The following is a 22,606-nucleotide window of genomic DNA, read 5'->3' on the forward strand; positions in this document are numbered from 1 at the left end:
GTCACTATACCGTGATTTTATATGGGGCACTGCAGACAGGACTGTAATAAATCAGGCACTAACCCGTGCTCAGAAACTTGCCCCAGAGAGCTCATAATGTGCATTCATAGGACAGGTACATAGAGGGTATTAAAAAAAAAAAAACCTCTCTTCCAGCGAAACATGTAAGAACTGAACAATTATGAAAATACAGCAAATTGCCAGAGTCTTGTTCTTTGTTTTAAGCACAGAAGTCTTCCTCTCTTGCAAATGCATCCATCAGACATATGGCATTATTCAAATGATACAAAAAATCATTTTTCACATCTTGGGGCTGTTCATATATGCAGTCATACATGGGGATCAGTTTACATTTCTATACAGTCTGCATGGATCCCCACCTACAATGTCACAAGGAAGAGTGAAACTATCATGGGCCTTGGTACACCCACATGGACTGCAAGGATCTTTGGTACCCTCAGGTCAAGTTCCTAAAGGAAGTTTCCAATTAATGAAAGATGCAATCAGAATGGAAATTTGTTTTCACATCCTGATGAGTTTTCCTCTGGTTTTGCCCTTTTATATTGATGAGATATCTGGAGGTGGTTTGAGAGTTACTGAGTTCTTTTCTAGTGTCAGCCTTTAGACTAAAAAGTGGTTAAAGTGAATGAGCCAGGTTTTTTTGTTTATCTGTTTATACTGCTTGCATTCACTACAGTTGTTACAAAGTGTATGCTAGTGAGAGCTGGTGCACAGCTGTATGTGGGTATCTGACTGTTCTCCTATTTATTTACTCTAAATAGTCTTTATGTGATTAGTCCTGATCACTGTGCTTTAGTAGCAGGACTGAATTTCAGACAGAAGAAAAGACCTGTTAGCTATGGGGGGGGTTAGCTCATCTGCACTTTTTCTTCTATACCTTTGTATTACTCTGATTTCCACAGATAGGGATTTGTGAAGGATGTTTAGAACTCCTGAAGAGAAAAGGAGATTAGCTTGCAAATATAGTTCTTGAAGTTATTATTCTCTCTACCTTCATTTAACTTGCTCAGAGAATTAGGTAACATCTCATTAGGAAGGTTGAAAGGGAATTGATAGCCAGCATTCCTAAATACATTTGTATTACTGAGCAGCAGGGAAGGAATGTTAAATCCGGTGAAGATTTCTATTCTCTGCCTGAACAATGAGTGCAGTGGCCCAGCAGTGGTATTCTGTTGAATGACAGAGCTGCTCTTGATAGGACTATGGTAATTGTGTGGTAAAATGGAATTATATTATTATATTTTAGGCCTGGCTGATAATTATTAGCAAAATTATTGTAATATATGCAAAAACTTCATATCATTTATTCTCCCATTCTTTAATTGGGAGAAAGTGAAATTAATAACAGCCATTGAATAAGTACAGGATTGAGCTGGAAAATGAGAATGCTTCTGGGTAGCAAAAGATACTTTAAGTTTAAAGTGAAAACTGTGGCAGCTGGATATTGTGTTTCATTGAACTGCCACTGGCACTGATGAACTAGATGGTCCTTTTCTCTTCCTGAGTTCCCATATCTCCATGCCAGACTATGGGATAAGAGGGCACAGCAAGACAATGTTCTTTTCTATTGGAGAACAGAGTATTTTCAAATGAGAAGGTGGAACCAGAGAGAAAAAAGCAGTGGTTTTATTCCATATTTCATTAAAGTTATAACCACCTGACAATGGTCAAAGAGAGACACAGTTTTTGTTCTTTGCAGGGAAAGAGATTTGAAAGTGGAAGGGCACGTTTCCTTCATGGGGTTAAAAAAAAAAAAGATTAAAAAAAAAGGTAAAAATAAATTCAGAAATTCAGCCAACAGACTCATTTCCTTCAGTTTTCCAGCAATGCAAATGTTTTCACATAATTCTGTTAGTGATGCAGTGTCTAGACTTCTCAGATGGTTTAAAAGATTAAAAAAAAAAAAAAAGAAAAAAAAAAAGAAAAAAAAAAAGGCAGAAACAAACCCTGGCATTAATTCTGGGAATCCTGAAAAGCTAAGTCATTATCACTGTACTATAGCTCATGTGGTGATAGGAAGCCACAAATAGTCATTGAAGACCAGATTCTGGTCTTATTTCAGATACATGATTTAGCATTTGCTCACATTAGACATCCTGTTTAATCTCCCTTTAGCAGGCTGTGTTGGTTGGTGTAAGGGCTTACCAGCATAGTCTGGTACAAGGCTTCTGTATTTTGGCTTTCACCGTGAGTGAAAAGGCTCCCTGTCTTCTCAGGAACATCAAGGCTGATGATAGAAGGAAAGAGATCTTTGATTCTTGCAACAGATATACATTGGCATAAAACAAAGCAAAACACCAGAAAAAAAGCATTTGCACATGGAATGTATAAAAGGCTTCTTAAACATTTTTTCCTTGCTCATTGCCATTTGTCCTTAGCAAGTCTATTGATTCTGAGTGTTGTTTGAGGTTTCCAGATTTACTGCAACATATCTGTTACTATCTCATTTTGTTAGTTCTTTTTTGTTTTCTTTATACCAGGAAACTTATTCAACATTGATCAGATTATTAACTGTTGTCAGTCTCTAAAATCCCACAGAACTCATAGTGACCAAGAGAGTTCATGCATCTGCAGCAGCCTCTGTCTAATCACAGCTGTGTTATTTTATAGGCAACTAGGCCTATAAATAGAACTGAACTTTAGCGTGGTTTCTTATACATTCTGTTAATGATGGCCTTCAGAATTTAAACAGAATGTGCAGCCAAACTCTTCTGGTGATGTAAATGAAATAGTTTGGTCTTGCAAGAGGCACTCTTTCAGGCAGTGTCTCAGCTCAAACTCAGTAACTAATGGCTGGTGTAAGGGGTGTTTGCTATGTACCTCAGCTGTTAGGCAGATGCCTGACTCTGCATTAACCTGGGCCTGAGAAAAGCAGGCTAAGAGCTTATTAGGGCAGATGAATAAATGGACATTACCTGTGCCACAGTCTCAATGTAAAAGCTCCTGCAAATTCCCTGCAGGTGATTCAGCTCCACCTTTGATGGGTAAATCCTATTATCCTACTGCAGCATGCTCCCTCACTCCGTTGGGTACAGGCAGCTGTCTTCCTCCTGTGTTTTTATTTCCCAGTGCCTGTCACCTTTATGGGTTTGGTGTTTGCTGCAGGCTTTACAGGATCCTTGCTGGAGCCAGGCTGGGACACCCTGCTGTTTGCAGATCTCGAAGAAGTGATGTTGCTCTCTGAATTAAACATGATCCTTCTTGAGGGATCTCATTTTGTCCCCTCAACCCACCTCCTCATTTGTTACCTCCTGGCATTTAACTCTTTGTAGTCACAGAGGGCAGTATCTGAAAGAACAGAGGTGTAAGTGTGCATCAACACTCTTGTTTTCTAGCTAGGTATTTTTTCCACACATTTAAGTTGTTTCAAAGTGGTAAAAAACAAAAACCCCATCGGAAAAGACATGAGTAGAATTCTTAATGTAGCATATAGACTAAATTGGTACCTGATCAGTGCAGTCTGAATTAAGCAGTTGGGCATCATAAAGCATGAATCATATTATAATACTGCACATCTTCAGTGCTGAGAACTTTCATTCTCTGTGCCGTATGAAGAAAACAATAGTTTACAAGCAAATTAGGAGCCTGTTGCCACCAGCAATGTAGTTGTTTTCTGTAGTAGAAATTACTGGCTTTTAAAGGATCAGACTGCTGAGAAAAGCTCCCTTATAACCTCCAGATCCATCATCTCTGCCTGTAGAGTCACTATTCATTTTACTGTCAGAAATGAGCAGCTTCTACTTTTAGACCCACAAAGCCTGTACAGCTGTGGAAGAATGAACAGTGGTTTCCTCTGCCTTGCACATAGCTTGTTGAATGACTGATCACATCACAGCACAAGAATCTTTAATCCTGATGGAAACACATGACAATGAAAGGATGCATTTGGGTTCTTCAGATTCTCTCATTTCAATGCTCATAACATTGATATTTAGTGGATGTAGCTGGGTGCTGGGTGCTGCTGAGCTGAGCATATGAGTCATGCTGTCTCTGTCTCACACATATGTGTGGATAAAGAATTATCCAAGTACTGAGTGTGGTTCACAGAGAAAATAAATGTCAGTGGTGGCCTTCTGACATAGATGTCTTCTGTGTTTGCCATCTGCCTACTTCCAAGTTACATGATGTTCTTGAGGTAGATGGGAAGCCATGTGCAGAGTATGTATATTTACAGGAGCTGTAATCCAAATTGAGCTGCATTACAACAGAGTCCCTCAGCTCAAGGATATCCTTAGACTAGAATTTTCATCCTGGGTGGTCTTAAACTGAGTACATATAAAATATTTAACTTTTCTTTAAATCTCAGAATAATTTCTGAATACCTTTTCCACCTCCTAGCCTGGACTCTACTCACTTTAAAAGATCCAGAGCACATTTTTTAATAGAATAGCTAGACAGAGTGTCTGGGGGACCCAGGAAGAGACATAGATTCCAGTGGGCTCATTGTGTGCTGAATATGGAAGCTGCTGAGCAGCAGTGTTCAGGAAGCATTTTGCTAAACAACCAACCATGAATATTCATGACAAGGAATTCAACTCTTGCATTATCCAAACCCATCGTTGTAAGTATCAACACTGACATTGTGCCTTAGCACTGTGTAATCTTTATTTATCCTGTGAGATCAGAGAATTAGGATTATGTAGTTCACAAAGGAAAGAAATACATGTAAACTTGCTTGAGCCAGTGTCAGTTATAAAAAAAAATTAATCTGTCTCCTTTTTCATTACACTGTTAGTAAACAACCTAAGCTGAAGCAGCTTCCCAGCACTACTTCCCATGGTAGAAACTGATCCAGCAGGGCAGACACCTCCAAATTCATGTGGTCTCAGCTGGGACTCCCTTGTGCTGCATGTGAGGGGGACTTCAGATACTAGACACCAAATATGTGTCTCTGAGAACAAAGTCATACTTGTCCTTTATAGGTTGGTAAAGATTTTTACAGAACCTCAGTGAACCCTTCAGTGAGACCCTGGAGACAGAGAACCAGTTCCAACCCTCATAACATGTTTAATTGCTGGCCCAATAACTCTTGCCTGAAATGGTGAGTGTATCTTTACATTTGTAAAGAGGAAGGCATTAAATATGTTTGGACATTCCACTGAAGGGCACCATGTCTGTACCAGTGATACAGACCACTGCTGCTGTGTGATCCAGGGCCATTTATAAAGCACCAGTATTCTGAAGCACTGAAGCTTGGCTAAATTTTCCTGTGACCAAAATCTTTGCCACAGGTACTTTGACTTCATTTGTGCCATTGGTGGAACTAATTTGGCCAACAACATTTTTCTTTTTAATTATAGAACTCTAAGGATTTTTCAGAAAAACTGATCCACTATTAGTACAGATATTTAGACGTGCAGAGTGTTATATACAGTGGAGTAGTCACTCTCCTACAGTTCTCCAGGGAGTCTGGCAAGTAACTCCATAGCTTTGGTCTCCAGTGCTTTAAATCATCGCTGTTTGGCTGAATGCAGTTAAAACTTCTGCAAAAAAAAATGAAACCAGGAGGTGTGAGTATCTGAAAAGACCAGGGCAAGCAGGCTTTGGCCAGGGCCACCAGTGACACTCAAGTTAACAGTACAGTTTTCCCTAGAGAAAACTGTCTGGTAGTGAAAGAAGCAACATGAAGGAGGATGAAAAGTAAGATCAGGATCTGCCTCAAGAGATAAAAAATAATAGAGTAAGAAACTGCACACCTACTGAGAGCAGTGCTTTTAGAGACAGCAAAGACATCAGTAATTCCCAGACAGTTTCTATTGTTGTACAGAACACAGTGCCAAAGGATTTTGCAAAAACTGAGTGATCTGAATTAACGGGCAGTTGAGTAGTTAATTGTTTGTATATTAAGTCAGATGGGTTTGTGTGTAAGGTGGGGAATGGCAGACAACTGCATCTTATAGGAGTCTGAATGTTGTTCTTCCGCCAGGTTCAAGGAAGACAACAGGGGAAGTTCAAGTTGAATGATACCACTTAATTATTTAAATTAACACTTTCAAATAAACTCTCTATATATTTGTACAAGTGAAGTTGGACTGCATGGATGTTAGAACCCTTGCAGGTCTTTGCAGAGCACTAAGAATGTGTGCTTTAGGTTAATGTTAAATATTGACACATTTAGAACAATGCTACACAACAGATGTCTTCCCAACATGTGAGGGCATGTTACAAGGCAGAATGAATGGAGCAGAAGGAGCTCTGCAACACTCCACTGTAGCACTCTCATTAGCTGTTGATCTGTGAGGCAGGAGAACAGCCCAACTGCACCGAGTACAATAGGGAGAGTTGGCCTAATGCTTTTTGGGGGTTAACCTTCGTATAAAACACTATTGAATTCAATTCTCTTCCTGAAGAACAAGGAAAAAGAGCTGCAGAAAGACATGGCCTGATACAGGCACACAGACACTGAGGGCACTCCTCTCTCTTTGCTCAAGTTCAGGAAAACACTGTGAGTTTGGGAAAAAATACTGTGGTGGTTCTCAACACCATATGCTGCTCATATTGCAAGTATGCCTTCTATGTCACATATGATCCTCACTTAGTTTTTTAATAGAAAACAATTTCACTTAAATACTTTTTATTTTCTTCTACTTGAAAGACTATTTCAGAGTTTAGCTGTAAGATTCTTACATATGCTGTTGTCATTCCCTTAGGCGTTTCTCCAGCACTGCTGCAGTCTTCACCCCACTTTGCAATTTCACAATGCATGTTTGTGACAGGCATATCAAACCATCCAGTTAGTTTAGAATTGAGGTGGGAGAGTGCTTTAAATGTAAATTTTACTATAAACAGCGGAATAAAATCTTGCAAGCACTTCCTAGCTCTGCCAGGAAGCAAAGCTATATTTAACTCATTTTAAAATTCATCAAATACATTGTGGGCTGATTCAGATCTTTGGTGTGTCTTTGAAGATAACATGTAGTGGAAGTGTCATACAGTCAGTTGGGGGATTGGGCACATTCTGAGATTCTCGTCAGTGAAGATATGTAGTTAGGACTGGATTTTAGAAAGAAAAGTACATATAGATCTAAGGACTTAATATCAGCAGTCATTGACTGCTGCATTCAGCTCAAGAGGTTTTTGAGAAGTGCTGTATATAAAGAAATCAGTGCCATAGCAATGACAAAATTCACATGCATACATGAATTTTAAAAAAGATTGTCTTGTAGTACTTGGGAGAGACCGTCGTTCAGAGAAGCTAATACAAATTGTTGCTATAATAATTTGCACAAGTTTCAAAATAGGAAAGATCCCTGGATAGTAAGAATAAGCCATAAGAATTTAGCTAAGGTACCTGTGTACAAAAGAAGAAACTCCAGACGGATCTTGCTCTTGCTCTATTTCTCCTGTCTTGGATTGCACCTATCAGCAGCTTTGTATCCCTGTAAACCCAACTTCTGCTGTTGATGGGGTAAATATAGATTGGAATAAACCTCTCAAATTTCATGCATCATGTTTTGTAGATGTTGTAGGTGTCATTAGATAAGATATATATACATATATAGATATATATAGATATATATGTATGTATGTATACTGCTATCATGTCTCCACCGATTTTTTTGTAAGTGCAAATAGGAGTCTCTTAATTTTAGAGAACAATCTGCTTTTATTAGTGAGATGTTTACTTGCCTATATTTAGATATGACCTGAGTTTGAAGTTCAAGATTATGATTTTTTATAGCTGGGTAAGTTGTACCCAAAGTCCTTACTTAAAAGAAATAATATGCTACAGTCTTATTAAAAGCCCTCTATGGGAAATTGAAAGAATGTCATTTTTCTAACATGGTTTTGTGCATCTTAATTGTGGTTTTCTACTTTTCATTTGCTTTTGATTTGTTCTAGTATATGACTGCTGCTGCACCTATGCAAGGGACCTACATTCCCCAGTACACTCCTGTGCCTCCAACAGCTGTCCCTATTGAAGTAAGTTTATCTCCATCCATTAAAGCAGAGTGAAGGGGGAACAGAACTCTTACTTATTATGTCTTTGTGCACCTGTTGTTTGAAAGGGGCCTAAAGGTTCTTTATGGAGTGGTAGCTGGAAGCTTCCAGCTTATTAAATGAGGACTGCACTTCTCTTTTTGTTTTCTTTCTTTCCTTTTCCTTCTTTTCTCTAACCCCTCTTTTTTTATTTTTTAAATTATTTGCAAGGGCTCTTGTTTTGCATTTGTTTTGTTGTACAGCAGGACATGGAATAAAAACATCAGTGATTATGACTATTTTTTCCCCATGTACTTGGGAGGGAGATGGGAAGAGACAGGAAAACAAACCCAGCAGGCAGACCACGAAACCAAAAGAGATTTCAAGAAGAGAAGATTGCAAGAGGGTTTGATGCGGTCCTTAGCAAGCATAGGTAATTGCTGAAACATTTAGCCACCAGAAAAAGTGATTGAGCAATGGAAACCTTCCTCTTGTATATACAGACGTGGAGGATGCTGCACTGACTGAGTGCTTTTCATCCTTGAGGAAGGATTCGCTCCCTCCCTCCTTGGGGCTGAGTCATGCTGATGACAGTCTAATGAGTAAGTATTTACTCAACCCTGTAGACCACAAGCTGCTGGGAGAGCGTCAGCTTGGCCTCCACTTCTGTGAAGCTTCATAAGGGCAGCTGAGCACAGCGAGAGGAGGGAGCCTTGGCATCCTCTTCCCTGTGTGTTTCTCTTTGGCACTACCCTCTCTTATTAACAACTTCTGCCCTACTCTGGGGTAAGGCAAGGAGTGCCAGGGTCTCTGTACTTCTGTCTTCATCTGTGTGACCTTTGGATTTTGTGCTATTACTACTCTGTGCTTTGAGGATGTGAGTTAGTGGTACTGCTGGCGTGGCTTCACCAGCAGTCAAGTGGGCTTATCCTGTTTCCTCCTGGTTCTTTGCAATTATTCCCAGATAAGGTCCCACAGGAAAGGCTACTGCTGTTCTGTTGTACTGAGCTAGTTATGTTTCAGTCTTTTTTGCCTCGGTATGATTCTGCCTTAAACCTCATTTGTTTGCAAATGCACTGTGAGTGCCTCTTTTCAATTGCCATTCTTAAGTCTAAATCAGGCAGATACAAATCTGAATTAAAAGGAGATGGTGGGAGAGAGAGTGGTTCATATCATGGGGTTGTCTGCACACCATGCTGACCTGTCCAAATGAGAATTAAGGTTAATTTGAATTACTTGTCAAGCCCTCTTCCCTATCCCTTGCTAGTGCAGTCATGCCTTCTAAAGTAACTCAATGTCATAATTATCTACTATAATAATCAAAATGTTATCTGAATCTATAGCCTGTTTTGCTCTTATCCAGTGATGATGATTATTGTTAATGTTTATCTGTATTCATGTAGCATCATGAACCAGGACCCTACCATGCTGGATGCTCCACAAGCAGAGACCAAAAAATACAGTCTCTGCCCCAGAGAGTTTACAATCTCAAGATGAGGTGGACAAAAGGAGAAGGATAAAGACAAGGAAGTAGACAGAAAAAAATAATACTGGCAGTCTGCTAAGCAGTAGATACAAAGAATTTCTGAAAAATGAAACTGATATTTTAACAGATGCTTTAAAATAAACTACCTGTTGTTTACACGAGGCTCAAATAAAAACAAAGCAAGTGCTTTGTGCTCCCTCTTCTGGCTCTGTTGTGTGCAATAGAGTAATAAAGTATGTTCCCTGAAGATACTTGCTATTCATGAGACCAACACACCAAGCATGAGAGTAGAGGAAAGAAAATGTATCTTGCTTTGAAAGCATACAAAAAACTTAAACCAAGTTCAGACTGTCTAAATAGGATAAGAAATTGTGCATAATGTTACATTCATGAATATAATCTTTTATGTATTTACTTATCTACTTTTTGCAAATATATAAACAAAACAAAACTTCTTTGGAGCTTTGACTTAACAGATTAAAGTCTTTAGTGTAAGGCAAATTTATTTTTGAAGGGAACATGTATAGAGACAGTATGTAGAAGAGGACATTCTTCTAAGGTGACTCAAATTCTTTTGGATGTGTAGTAAAGTGGAAAGTGGTGGGTCTAGATTCTGCCTTTATTGCATTTTAAACCAAACAAAATAAATGTGAACTCACTGTGAAGTTGGGCTAGCTAATCAAGAATTAGAAGAGGTATGTATACATTGTGAAAAAGCCAAGTAAAACTCAGAATCCACCAAAATCAGAAGATTTGCCTCTAGCTTTGAATGGGCAGGGAACTGCCCTTGAGGAGGGTGTTTTTTGCTGCAACCTGTGAGAGCAAAGTTCTGCTGGTAGGTTGAGAAATCTTCTTGTTGCTGAATTAGCTTTCTAAAACTGATGGAGTTTGTTGTGTTAGCATGTGGTTCTGCTACCTCAAACTCTCTCGATCTCTAGAGAAATGTGTGAAAGGTGAGCTGGTGCTGAACTCTTGTACGCAATTCACTGCCATGAGCAAAATTTTTAAGTTTTTCATCTTCTCATTTGGTTCCCTAGGGTGTTGTTGCTGATACTTCTCCACAGACAGTAGCATCTTCATCACAGGAAGCCAGTGGTCAACAGCAACAGATGACAGTGGAAACATCCAGTGAACATGCGCCTGCATATTCTTACCAACAGTCTAAGTAAGTAGGCATAGGCTTTGGAGTCAGAAGGGTTTGCTTCTTGATTATAGCAGGCCAAATTTGACTCCCTCTTTCAGAAATATAAATTCTGAATAGCTTTGTTAAGTTCTGATGAATTCTGGATATATAGCACTGTAATTAGCAAAAGGTTTTGGCTGACGTCCTCAATTTGGCAAAATGTCCTTGAGCTCCTGCCCACAGTGATATGCTCTTTAACTGTCTGCTGCTTTTCTGGACTCAGAAGGATCTCAACAACTGTGTTAACAATCATCATGCTGGGCTAAAGCAGCATCTGGCATCAGAGGTTAAAAAGGGCTTAAATTTTGCAGGGGTGAAAATATTGGCACAGCGCACATTGGCACATGTAAAGGTTTCTTTCTGAAAGTGTAGTTAATGAAGCAGTATAAATTACCCCAAGTTGGTATTTGTGATTGTGCAAAACTGCCATGCAGATACGGAATAGGCAAAACCTGGAAATGGAAGAAGAGGGATAAGAAGGAGGTGGGTAGAAGCACTGCTCAATCTGTCTCCATTCTTCTGCTCCCTTTGTTTACTTCCCATGGAATACCTTGGAAAGTTCAAACTTTATAAACTGACAGCTGTATTTAAAACTTCTAAAGAGTCCCTTCATCTTCAGAATAATCTCTTCAAACACAACTTCTCTTTGCTACAATAAAAATCTTCACAAAGGGAAGGTTTCATATTGACAGGATGCTCACTGGGATTGATAAATGTTGGTCAGATTCTAGGAAGAAGCACAAATCCAGTCTTTCATTAATACATGTATATTGAACACCAGCATCACTTTGAAAATAGAATTATACATGTTTTATCTTGGGGAAGAAAGTAGAGAAATAGCCAGACAAGAAATACGATAGATATGTCAGTCAATGCATCATGACTCTGTACTTACAGAGGCATCAGATACAAGCTGGTATAGAAAAGATTAGAATTATAACAATTTGTCAATTGCTTTACTTCATTTTTGACCTCTGGAAGTGAAAGATGCATTTGTTTTTCTACCATATGAGTATCAAATGGTTTCAGATTTATGTGGTTTTGACCACAATAAAAGAGAAGACTATTTATTGTCATGCCTATATCTGTATGTACATATTGCAAAAACAATCAATCACAAGCTACCCAATTGGAGACACACACTATGCATGCTTATCCTTTCTAGCTGCCAGTCTCTCTAGCACCTATAAATAAATGATTGCAAAATACTTACAGCATATCAAAGGCAAAGAGAGAAATATGTGTCTGTACCATCCTGTTGACTTGTTTTAATGAGTGTGTTCTGTAGCACTTGGATCTGATGATTTTTGTGTCTCAGTTCCCTTTCTCTTACATCTCAAAGAAAAAGGACTTAGGTCTAGAAGCCCTCATAACATAGCTGTGAGCTGCAGATTCTGGCATTTTTCCAGCATAGGAGAAAACTACATTGCAATTCTTTATTGAAATGGATGCTGTGTTTCTTGCTCGTGTGGTGAATTCCCTGAAAATGAGATCCCTCATCTTTCCTTGTCAGCTACAGCCTTTTTGCAGCGATGAATATACTTGTAATGGCACTGGCATTTATATTCAGAGGACTTTCTTTCTTTTTTAATCAGACAGGCAGATCCACCACAGATATTTTTTTTTTTATTGTGCTTATTTCAGTATTTTTTTTAGTCTGAAATTGGCCCTCTATTTATAACTGCCAGTTGCAGACAGAAATGCAGTGTGGGAAGCTGTAGAAAAAACCAAAAATATACACAATCTTTGTCTTTAAAAATTAACTTCTGATGGAATATTCCAGTGACTCTTAATATAAAACCAAGTGAATTTGTTTTGTAATTAAAATATTATTTTATTACTCTGCTTTTCAAAGGGCATATTTATTAATAACAAACATCATGCCAGATACAAAACGATGATTGTCAGCGTGAGATATAAGAAAATAATTTACATGACTTGATAATGATTTTGGCAGATATAGGCAAAAGAACAGGCAGACTATATAAAATTATTTCTTGGGAGCTGATCAGTCAGGAGAAAAGTTATAATGGTATATTTCCTTACATTTATTTTCTTTGCAACAATCATGAAATTGCAGGCAACGAAGGAGAGAAAATGTACTAAGAATGAACTGGGTGGTATAAGGACTCTGTACTCTCTTTGTAAGTAAAAATAAACCATGAAACTTGGAATTTAAATTCCACTTTCTAATCAGCATACGTGTTCTTTTATTTAATATGCTGAATGCTGTACTTGAGGATCCCACCCACAGAGTTCAGAAATGGCAACTTCATGGCAAAAACCTGGCTACATATTGTGTAGATAAAAAAAGCCCTTGATTCTGAGCAGAGGAATCTACTTGATGAGGAAATCACCTTAATTATTTTAGACCCTACTCCCGTTTCTCCTTGTAAATATTTAATTTTGCACATTAAAGCATGAAGACTATGAAGTGGAGATCAATGGATATCCTTGCAACCAAAAAGTATATTCTCTTACCTCCAAGCAAAACTCTGCTGGACAACATACTCTGATTTTAAATGTGGAAAGAAATGTGTTTTTCTAGAGCCTTTTGTAGGCAAACTCAATGCCAGGTTAGATTAGAGGGCTTGTGCTGTGTTGGTGATATTGGACTTTCACACCTATGGCAGCCACTTGACCCCTAGGGGCAGTAAAATCTCAGGAGATGAGCTTCCAACTGGAGTAGTCCTACCAGAAATTATGCATAGAAAATCAGAAGAAAATAATTAATTGTTGCATTCCACATAAATCTGTTCTTAACTTCCAAAATATTAATGAATGCAATGAAAAAGCCCTTTGGCAAATTTAATATTTAAAATTGTAGTTCTGTATTTACACTCCCAGACAAAAAGTTCTGTGGCAAATGTTAGGTCATCAACTTTCTTCAAATTTAACTCCTAATTTTAAAATTTATTTTAAACTAGGCAAGGCAAATGCATTAATATTTGCAAAAGGAAAGGTGCTGGACTTTCTTGTGTTGAACTTTGGTCAGGAAAGGATTTTTTCCATGTAAGCTTTAAAGACTCTGGGAAAGGTAACAGCTGACCCTTACAAATAGCCCCAGACACAGAATATAATTTTTATGTAGGTTTTGGGCCTCTCTTAAAGATCTTATACAGTCTTTTTCAAATAAGCTAGATGCGACAGATCTTTAAGTGACATGAAACATCAAAAACATAAAATGAGAGGTATCTTCTGTAGGAAGAAGATTTATTATTTTCCTTATTCTCTGTGATAAATTAAGAAAGATGTTACACTAGATGATAAAAAATATATATTTTTCTAATTAATATTGCTTTGAAGGTTTCTGCTAAGTTAGCCTTAACTGGCTCATTAAGCAGACTGCTCCACAGTGTAATTGTTCTTGCCATCAGAAAATGTGCTCTTTCTAGCAAACTGGTTGTATTCTTTTATTGTAATTTTATCTTTCATTTTATTATTAATACCCAAAATAAATAGTGGCACTTGTTATTATGAAAATATTCACCCTCCTACTGAATTACCTGTGAAAGATTTACACAGTGTTAAGCCATGTATTCATCTCATTTTGGTGCAGTTAGACTGCCTATTAATGCCTAGCATTCCAAGAGTAAATTCATCTGCTTAAGATGTGTTAATGTCCCCAAGGTAGGAGTTCCCTATTTTTGCCTCACTATTTTCAGCTTAGTGGTGGTATCATATTTAAACAGCTGCAAAGTCAGTTTAGCTTGGATAACTTTTAAAGGGAATTGGGTGGAAAAAAAGGAGAGGAGGCTATTTCAAAGTTGTTTTGACTTAATGATCACTTTAATTCAATTGTTTTTACAGACAATAAACAGGACTGAAGAATGTCGGTCTGAAATCTTTGCCTTGAATGGAGAAACTTCACTGAACAAGAAGTTGGCTTCCAGTTTGCACAGGCGTCAAATGAATGCTTTTTTTTTTCTACCTTTCCCAACGAAAACAAAACAGTGTTTTTATGTGCTGTGCAAATGGTTCCGTCATGTAGTCTGACAATTTTATTTTTGCTATTTTTTTTCAACTAAAAGAAAAACCCAGAGGAAAAATGCTGGGTTGACATTTCATCTGGATGAACATTTGAATTCAGAATTTACCTGGAGGTGTAGCTAGATTTTTTTTTTTTAAGCAGAAAAACTGATGATGTCAAGAGGGAGCAAGTTGCGATGAAAACCAATTGTCTTCCTCAAAAATTAAGCTACTCTTTTTCTCTAATTTTCTTTTTCTTCTTGTTTTAATCTAGAGTATTTTTTGGTTTTTTGTTTTTTGGTTTTTTTTAAAAGAAATGTTTAGGTAAGGTTTATCTTGAATCTTAATTGCCTTAATTTTAAGGACGTCAAAGGCTCTCAAGGCAAGCTGTCAACGTCTTGTTAGAAAACCCGAGAATGAATTGAAACTGCTCACACCGGTGCTGGTGCAGAAGTTTAATAGACTGAGTTTTTGGGGTGAACAAAAAATAAACTGTACAGTTTAAAAGAAAATGATTTTCTTCTTTTGAAGAAAAGTTGATGATAAAAGGAACTGTGGCAACTGAAAGGATTGGAAAAATGCTGGGACTTTTATGAACTTTGTCTTAAGTGTTGACAGAAAAAAAATCTAGAAGGCTAAAGCATTTTACAGTAAAGTTATTGAATTGAGAAAAAAACTTGCTGCATTATAGAGAATGCAGGGTTTTTTTCTTGCAGAATGCAGATTTTTTTATTTACGAAGCGTGATCGCTAGCAAAAGCATTAGTGCTTTTTATCTGCAGTCTTTTTTATGAGCTTTAAGAAGTTTTTAGTCTGCTTTGCTTGTCACATTGCAAAAACCTAGCTTAAGAGCATTAAAAAAACTTAAGTAGATAGGAGCTTATGGTCAAAAAAAGTGCAAAAAAAGCAATAGATAGAAGAAATTGTTGACAATTTCTGTAGTCTTTCCTAGTTGTGAACAAATGCAGCCTATGGATGGCCTATTTTATACCAAAGATGAAGTGACACCCTAACGCAGTCCAGAAGATAGAGGGTTTTTTTCTTTTTTTTTTATCTTTATTTGACCTACATGGCCGGACCAGTTCTTACTTTCTTGTTTGTTTAAACTATCTTCCACTGGTGATTTACATACTGCATATGTTTGTAGTGGAAATTTCAGAATAGTTGGTATCAGAAGCTGTCCAAGTTTTTGATTATGTGCTTTGGAGAACATTCCAAAGCAAGGGGGATTGGGCTACCAACTAATCTGTCCAGGCAGGCTTTAATTTTGGGGAGTTTTTCTCTTTAATTACCTGATCTTTGGTATTTCTACTGAAACAACAGTCTTCCTTCTGAATTCTAACATACCAATTCATTTCTTCACCTCAGTCTTTGTCATCGTCCAGCATGCATAGCCACCTTAATTGTGCATTTATTTCTCAGTGTTGCATTTGAGTTGCCAGGTAGATATAAGAGAAAGCAAACTTGATATCTGTTCTCATTTTAGCTTTCCCATACAAGCGGAAATTTTGAAAATTACGTCGTATTGTCATGCAGGCGGGAAGTTAAAAATTGTTCTTCTCTGCTATGATTTCTGTTGTCTTAATATGTTGGCTGACAATCACTAATTAGTATGATCAGGCAAAAAAAAATTAAATTTAATCCACCAAAACCTGTTTTAGGAATGACAATTACTTTCCATATATAAATCTTTATTATGGCCCTTACTTCTTCTAAACAGACAAATGAAAAAGGTGAGAAGGAAGTCAAAAGATGATTTTTTTCCTTAAGGAGGCAGAAGTAAAGCAGCATTTCATATATACATACATACACACATATCTATGTGTAAATATTAAACCAAACATTTTTAAACTTTCCTCCATCCAGAAGAGAGGGGAAGGCTCATCACATTTACTGTGGTGGATTAGACACAGGGTATCCATTAAAAATAAAGAAAATGAAAACATATGTTTTGGATCAATCTGATTCAGCTGCCCAATCTTAAAAAGAGGTCTGTGTTTCCCTAACCTGACTTTTCTGGGGAAAAGAACACAATTATTTTTTTAAATTGATAAAACAAGATCGTATTTTTTAACATAATGGGAGGGGGGAGGGGGTTTCTCAAGTAAATGCTGCTAGGTGTGCAACACAGAAAAGAGAGAAATGGGAGTTCTCATGGTTCTTCACCGTAGGAAGAGGGCCTGATTTTCAGAAGTGCTAAAACTTCTGCTTCCTCCAAAGTAGTTGTTGGTATTCAGCACTTCTGAAAACCAGATAATGCCAAAGTAAAAGAACAACATCATCCCCAACATGTTTTTAATTCAGAAACAAACCCCAAACCTCTCTTTCTGTTTCATGTGCTGTCTCATCACTTGTTGCTTTTTGAGAGGGGCACTTGAATTTTGTCCTTGGATAAAGGTTCCCTCTTTCTTTAGAGGGCATATGAGGGAAAAAAATCAATCTAGCCTTATTTTCTTCCTTTCTACACATACTTTCTTTCTGTCTCTCTCTGAATTATTTGTACAAATGGAGATAACCCCAGGCACAAGTCAGTTAAATATGAAATAAAGACATTTGTTTCTGTGTTAGTTCTAATGTGACACACAAAAAGTCTCATTTACTATCAACAATGAGGCTACAAGGTAGCTACCATGTGGCTGATGAATATGCTGAGGTACCTTCTTGTTTCTATTCAAAACTCTGCTGCTTTATTTATACATTCAGAAACATTTTCTTATTTTTTTCAGCAAAGTTAAACAATCTCAGTGTTTTTTATTAAGCTAGGCAGGCAACATGATATCACAGTGCCTGTCACTCACTTTAAAGTGTTTCAAGTGCATTCTGTATTAGAATTGTTTCCTTTCTTTTCCATGCTATAATGTTCAATAGTGTTTGAAATCAAAAGAAACAAAACAAAGAAGTAGAGGAAGAAGAAGAGGAAAGAAAATGGACCCCTTAACTATAATTCATCATTTTACTGATCCCAAAAAAAAAAGTGAACTGGTACTTGAAATCTATGAATTGTAAACACTGTGAGCCTTGATTATAAACAGTCATAGATCATAAGGTAAGAAAAAAGCTTATTTGGAACTTACAAAATGCTCAGAAGGTCGTAACTCGTTTCTAAAAGTTAAAAATGAGATAAAAGTGAACAGTGAAATAGCAGCACACTTGCTGCATTGGTGTTGTCACTTGGTGGCCTCTGAAACCTTAAACTGGTTTTCTTTATGTCTGTTCTGGCTAATATGGTTTTTTGAAGGTTTGTAGTTATGCTGTGTTTAGTTTCTGGTTTCCATTTTTTTTTTTTAAGACCTGAATTTGTAAAGTCAATATCTTTGTCTGTCTTGCCAAATTAGCTTTAAATATCAGGAGAGTTCCTGAAAGATTGCAGAAGCAACTCTAGATGTCTAAGGCAATGGTGCCTGGCCCGGAGGTCTAGAAGTAATATCAAATCCATAAACTGAACTGCGTACGTACTTTCCATCACACCTGAATTCTTATAAGTAATCAAATCTGGATGTTCAGGTTTGGTAAATTTTTTTTACCTTAAAAGAGAAATACAAAAGGGGTGTCAGAAAACTATGAATTATGGCTAGAAAATTCTGAATACCTGGACTTGTCACTTATCATTGAGGGAAAAAAGAAAAAAAAAAAAAAAAAACACAGTGGAACTGAAGAGAGTGTTATATTTGCAGGTGCTGACCCGAGTGTAGATCAGGGCACTGAAAAAATCTCACTGTTCCCGCTGAGATTGCAGAGGGACTCTTCTTCCTATCTGGCTCTACTGCTGGTTTTGTAAGCACTTTTCACCTGTGACAGTCAGGCCTCAAGTTGTGAATGTCCTCTTTTTGCCTTCTGGTGAAACAGACTCTTGAAATGTCCTTAGCCTGTGCTTACTTGTGTAGTTCTGTTTACCAAGAGACTGCCTTGGTTGTGTTGGTCAAGAAATCCACCGTAATGCAGAATGAGGCATATCTGAGAGCAATTGCATCACATTGTATCATCTTCTGCTATGGATGCATGCCCAAACCTGGAAGATAAAGGCTGGTCATTAGAGAAGTGAGGGCTTAAACTTTCAACGGGCAATTGGACTGTAGCATTCAAATGGATTTTTACTCGAGTAAAAATCAAATGAAGGGTATTATTTATGTATGTATGTGTACCAAAACTCAGCAAATTTGAGGAAGCCTGCATTGTAATAAAGTTTATTTTTAATATGTCATAGTATTTGGATCTATATTATGTTGTTTATGGTACTGAAGATTGAGACTGATCCTAAGTGTTTAAAAAATTGCCATGCTTCATGGTTTTAAGCTTGATGGTGCTCCTCATGCCATTTCATTTTAATGCTGAGGTTGACATGAGCAAAACAGGTTTAGGCAGACTCACTTAACTCCACCTATAGCAAGAGTCATGCTAAAGAGTGATAATGTGCTTAAAGTAATGAATCAATCCATTTTTAGTGATGAGACCAAATGTGGTAGTTGAAGATAGTAATGTTTGATACACGCGTGGTCAACATTTCCTTTCAAAACTTTATTTAACATGAAATTGGTCTGGATATAAAAGAAGTGCCCTAGGGTAGGGGATTTTCCTGGTCTTTCCCGGTAGCCCACGTGAACCAAGAAAACAGTCACGGTGTGATGGAAATGCAAAACAGAAAACAACAAAACTGCTGACATTTGGTGCATTGGTCTTTTCTGTTTAATGACAATTGACTCTAGTAACGAGGACTCCTTTCATTTCTAATACCCATACCCACAGTCATGCACGCACACGTTCTCAGAAGGAGGGCTGAGTGAGCAGCAGAATTCTCCTCCCCTTCAGTGGAGCAGATTTCCAGAATCTCAGCAAGCAGCAAAGATGCAGAGTAAGGAGAGTTATTTTCCTCTCAAAAAGAGCACCAACTTTTTCTATCTTGCTCCTGTCACCCAAATAGGCTAGAGCTCTGTATTTACCCCAGAGATTTATTCACCTTTGTGCCTCAAAGCAGGCAGAAGAGACCCTTTCTTCTCCCCCTTATTAACATGCTCTTTGTTAAAATTGAACAAAAAATTATGACAGTAAAGCTGTAAAAGAAATTAATCCCAGCACTGATTCAGGTTTCCATGATAAGAAAAAATTCTTGTGTTTATTGAAGTTGTTCAGTTCAACTGTTAATTCCCCAACAGTGACAGCTGAGTTCTTTCACCTTAATAAAAATGTGTAACGAAGTGGAAAATGTCAGCCCTTGACAGGTTCACAAATCCATTTTTCCTTGTAGGTCCAAAGCCTGCAAGTGTAAGCACCTTCCAATATCTGGATCTGTTGTCCTTAAAAGAGTACCTGCCCAACATTAATTTTCTGCCTTTAAGTGTCTTTCTCTTGGATAATAATTTTATGAATTTGGTGAAATTTACAGTCAGTTATATTTTTAAAAGCCCAAAAATACAGCCTAAAGAAGAGAACATGATGTTTATGTAATTGAAGTATTATTAAATATGATGTATTTCAGAGTAGAAGAAAATTCTACTATCTTTTTGAGGCAAAACAATTTTATGTAAAACCAGGAAGTATACAGAATTAATTTTGGAATTTTTAATTGTTTTCCTTTTTAAAGGAGAATGAATAGATTCTATCTGTAAGAAAAATCAAAGCAGCTTTGAAAGCAGATGAACTTCCTATCAAGAAAACATGTATCACAAAAATGGGTCAGAGGTTCTTTACAGCCCTTACAGACTTCAATGCAGCCAAAATGTAGAATACAGAACCTCTGTGATACATTTAAATTATGAATCTTATTTATATGGGCATCTGTGTGCTGATGTCTCAGAATGTCTCTGAAAGATCTGTACTGCTATGATTTTTTTTTATGTTTTCCATTTGTAACACAGTCCTAAATAGCTGCCATTTTCCCACTTCTGGGGCTTTCTGTAGATCAGTGGATGTTAGGTTTAAACTTCTGTTTTCTTTGATGAAGCTTTCAATAAAAAAATAAAGAAAGAAAAGAGCTGGGTGACTCTGTGTTCTTGTGGCACCTTTCTGGAGAGGCTTCCCAAGGCTCTGACTCTTGTGGCTGAGCACAGAGGGAGCAGAAAGGCTTTGCAGCAAAGTCTGCCTCTTCTGCACCTTCACCAAATGGAAGGGAGGAATCAGAGAGACAGGACAGCTCTGCTGCACAGCCACCCCCGTGCCAGGAGGTGAAATCCAGGAGGAAGCGCTTCTCCCACCAGGACTGAATGTACACTGCTGGTGGGGATCTGCTGTCCAGGCTCTCAGCTGTGCACCTGCTAGAAGAACATTGCCTCTGCTTCTGAGGTTTATTTTAAAGAGTGACTTCAGGGCAAAAGTTGCCACATGGAAGACAGAAAATCTTTACTTGTGGAATAAGTACAGCCTAAGCATGGTAGAGTGAGCCATACTTCATCTTGAAAGGAAAGTGGAAAGTAAACTGCCTCCTCAGCCATATCTCACAGGGAGCAAGGTATTTGGTGCATTCCCTGTGGCTGCTTCACTCAGCAGCTCTCTTGTTGCCATGTGCATTTCTTCCCACCAGGCAGTTTCTGTGGGAAAGGTGAGAATGGGGTGGAAGGGTCCAGCTCCAGTCTCCTCCCCAACTAAACAAAGTGGCTTTGTTCACAGGTTGGGAATCACTGAGTGCTCCTTTTTACCTACCAGGAATGTGCCTGTCTCCCTCAGCCCTATACATGTTTTGTGGGATCACCTGCACACTTTCTTTTCTCTTTATTTTGCCCAATGAAATACGCATTGACGATCTTCTAATTCCCTTCAGCTTTATCAGGAAAGAACAAAGAAATCCTTAGAGGAATAAGATGAGGAAGCAGGTGAGAGGGGATTTTGCAAGTGCACCGGTACTGAAATGTGCATTAGTTCTGGCTGTGATGATGGTGAGAAAAGGAGGAAGGCAGGAGGCTGAAGGTGCAGCCTGCCTGGAACTCTGAGTGGTGGCTGAGGAGCCTGGGGAGATCAGCAGAAAGTGGGACACTGTGTTCCACTAACACAGATGGTGCAGAGGTGGTTTATAGCTGATGTTCTGGGGTCAGGTTTGTCACTGCCAGGACTGCTCCATTTCCAAGATCATTCCACTGCAAGCTCTACTAAAATGAAATTGCTAACAACTGTGGCACTAGTGGGTTTGATTTTATTGTCTGTCTCCATTTCTGTGTGCATATGGAGCCAGTCTAAGGGGAGTTTGCATCAGTTTCCACAGAAGTTCAGGTAAGAAGGCTTTCTCTTCTCATCCTCCTGGCCCCACTGTCAGTGTCCAAAAAAAAAAAAAAAAAGTTAATTGGCAGATTATATCATTGTATCTGTCTTAGCCTTAGAATTAAAGAATAATGACAAATGGGGCATTGTTATGTGTGAGGTGTGTTTATTCCAAAGGACAGAAGCCGTTTTTATCAGTAGTCTGCATCTGGAATGGATGTCCATGACTTCCATGTGGAGAAAGCAATGTCCTTTGATTGTCACTCCTTGAGATTTAAAGTAGAGGGGAAGAGAGAAAACAAATCAATAGCTGTTATAGCATAAATTCAGGACAATTCCACAATCAGCAAGTTTACATAAATTTTAATTTTAATATTTTGGATGACCAGAGTTTGCTCATTAAGACCAAGGTCTCAGAGTGCCAATAATGATAAGCAAACCCAGAAGCAAAGGGCCAGGAGCAGACAGGACTGCAGCAGAAGTTACTGAAAGCAGCAAGCAAGCCATGATTCAAACCAAAGTGTCCATCTAACTGTTGGCAAACTTGCTGTGGCATTTTTCTGTGCCTCAGCTCCTTGCCCCATTCTTGTCAATCTGATCTTCAGCAGAGCACCATGCCCTGGGCAAAGGTCTCCCTCTGGCTTAGGCCAGCACCAGCATTAGCATGGTGCTAATTAATGGCTTACAGAAGTGCTCCCGAGGCTGCAGGCAATGGGAGGATTTCTGCCAGGCAGATAACAAGCCTGCCTGGAGGGGAACATGCTGCCCAGCACATCCAGGAGGCTGCAGCTGCCCATTTCTGCACACAGGGCAGGCGTGGGATGACTCCCATCTCCGCAGATG

The 22,606-nt window shown here is 38.2% G+C and overlaps 1 protein-coding gene across 1 annotated transcript in view; it reads left to right on the forward strand.

Annotated features, from left to right (window-relative positions):
- The window catches only part of RBMS3 (RNA binding motif single stranded interacting protein 3), a 443,341-nt gene extending 422,794 nt beyond the window's left edge, over positions 1 to 20,547 (forward strand). The window contains exons 12-14 of the mRNA XM_058819606.1: positions 7,864 to 7,944; positions 10,465 to 10,592; positions 14,421 to 20,547. Coding sequence (XP_058675589.1) covers positions 7,864 to 7,944; positions 10,465 to 10,592; positions 14,421 to 14,427 — 216 coding nt within the window. The 3' untranslated portion in view covers positions 14,428 to 20,547. The remainder of the gene's footprint in view (positions 1 to 7,863; positions 7,945 to 10,464; positions 10,593 to 14,420) is intronic.
- Positions 20,548 to 22,606: the final 2,059 nt, after the last annotated feature.

Source organism: Ammospiza caudacuta, chromosome 1 (assembly GCF_027887145.1).
Source record: "Ammospiza caudacuta isolate bAmmCau1 chromosome 1, bAmmCau1.pri, whole genome shotgun sequence".
NCBI classification, from domain to species: Eukaryota; Metazoa; Chordata; class Aves; order Passeriformes; family Passerellidae; genus Ammospiza; species Ammospiza caudacuta.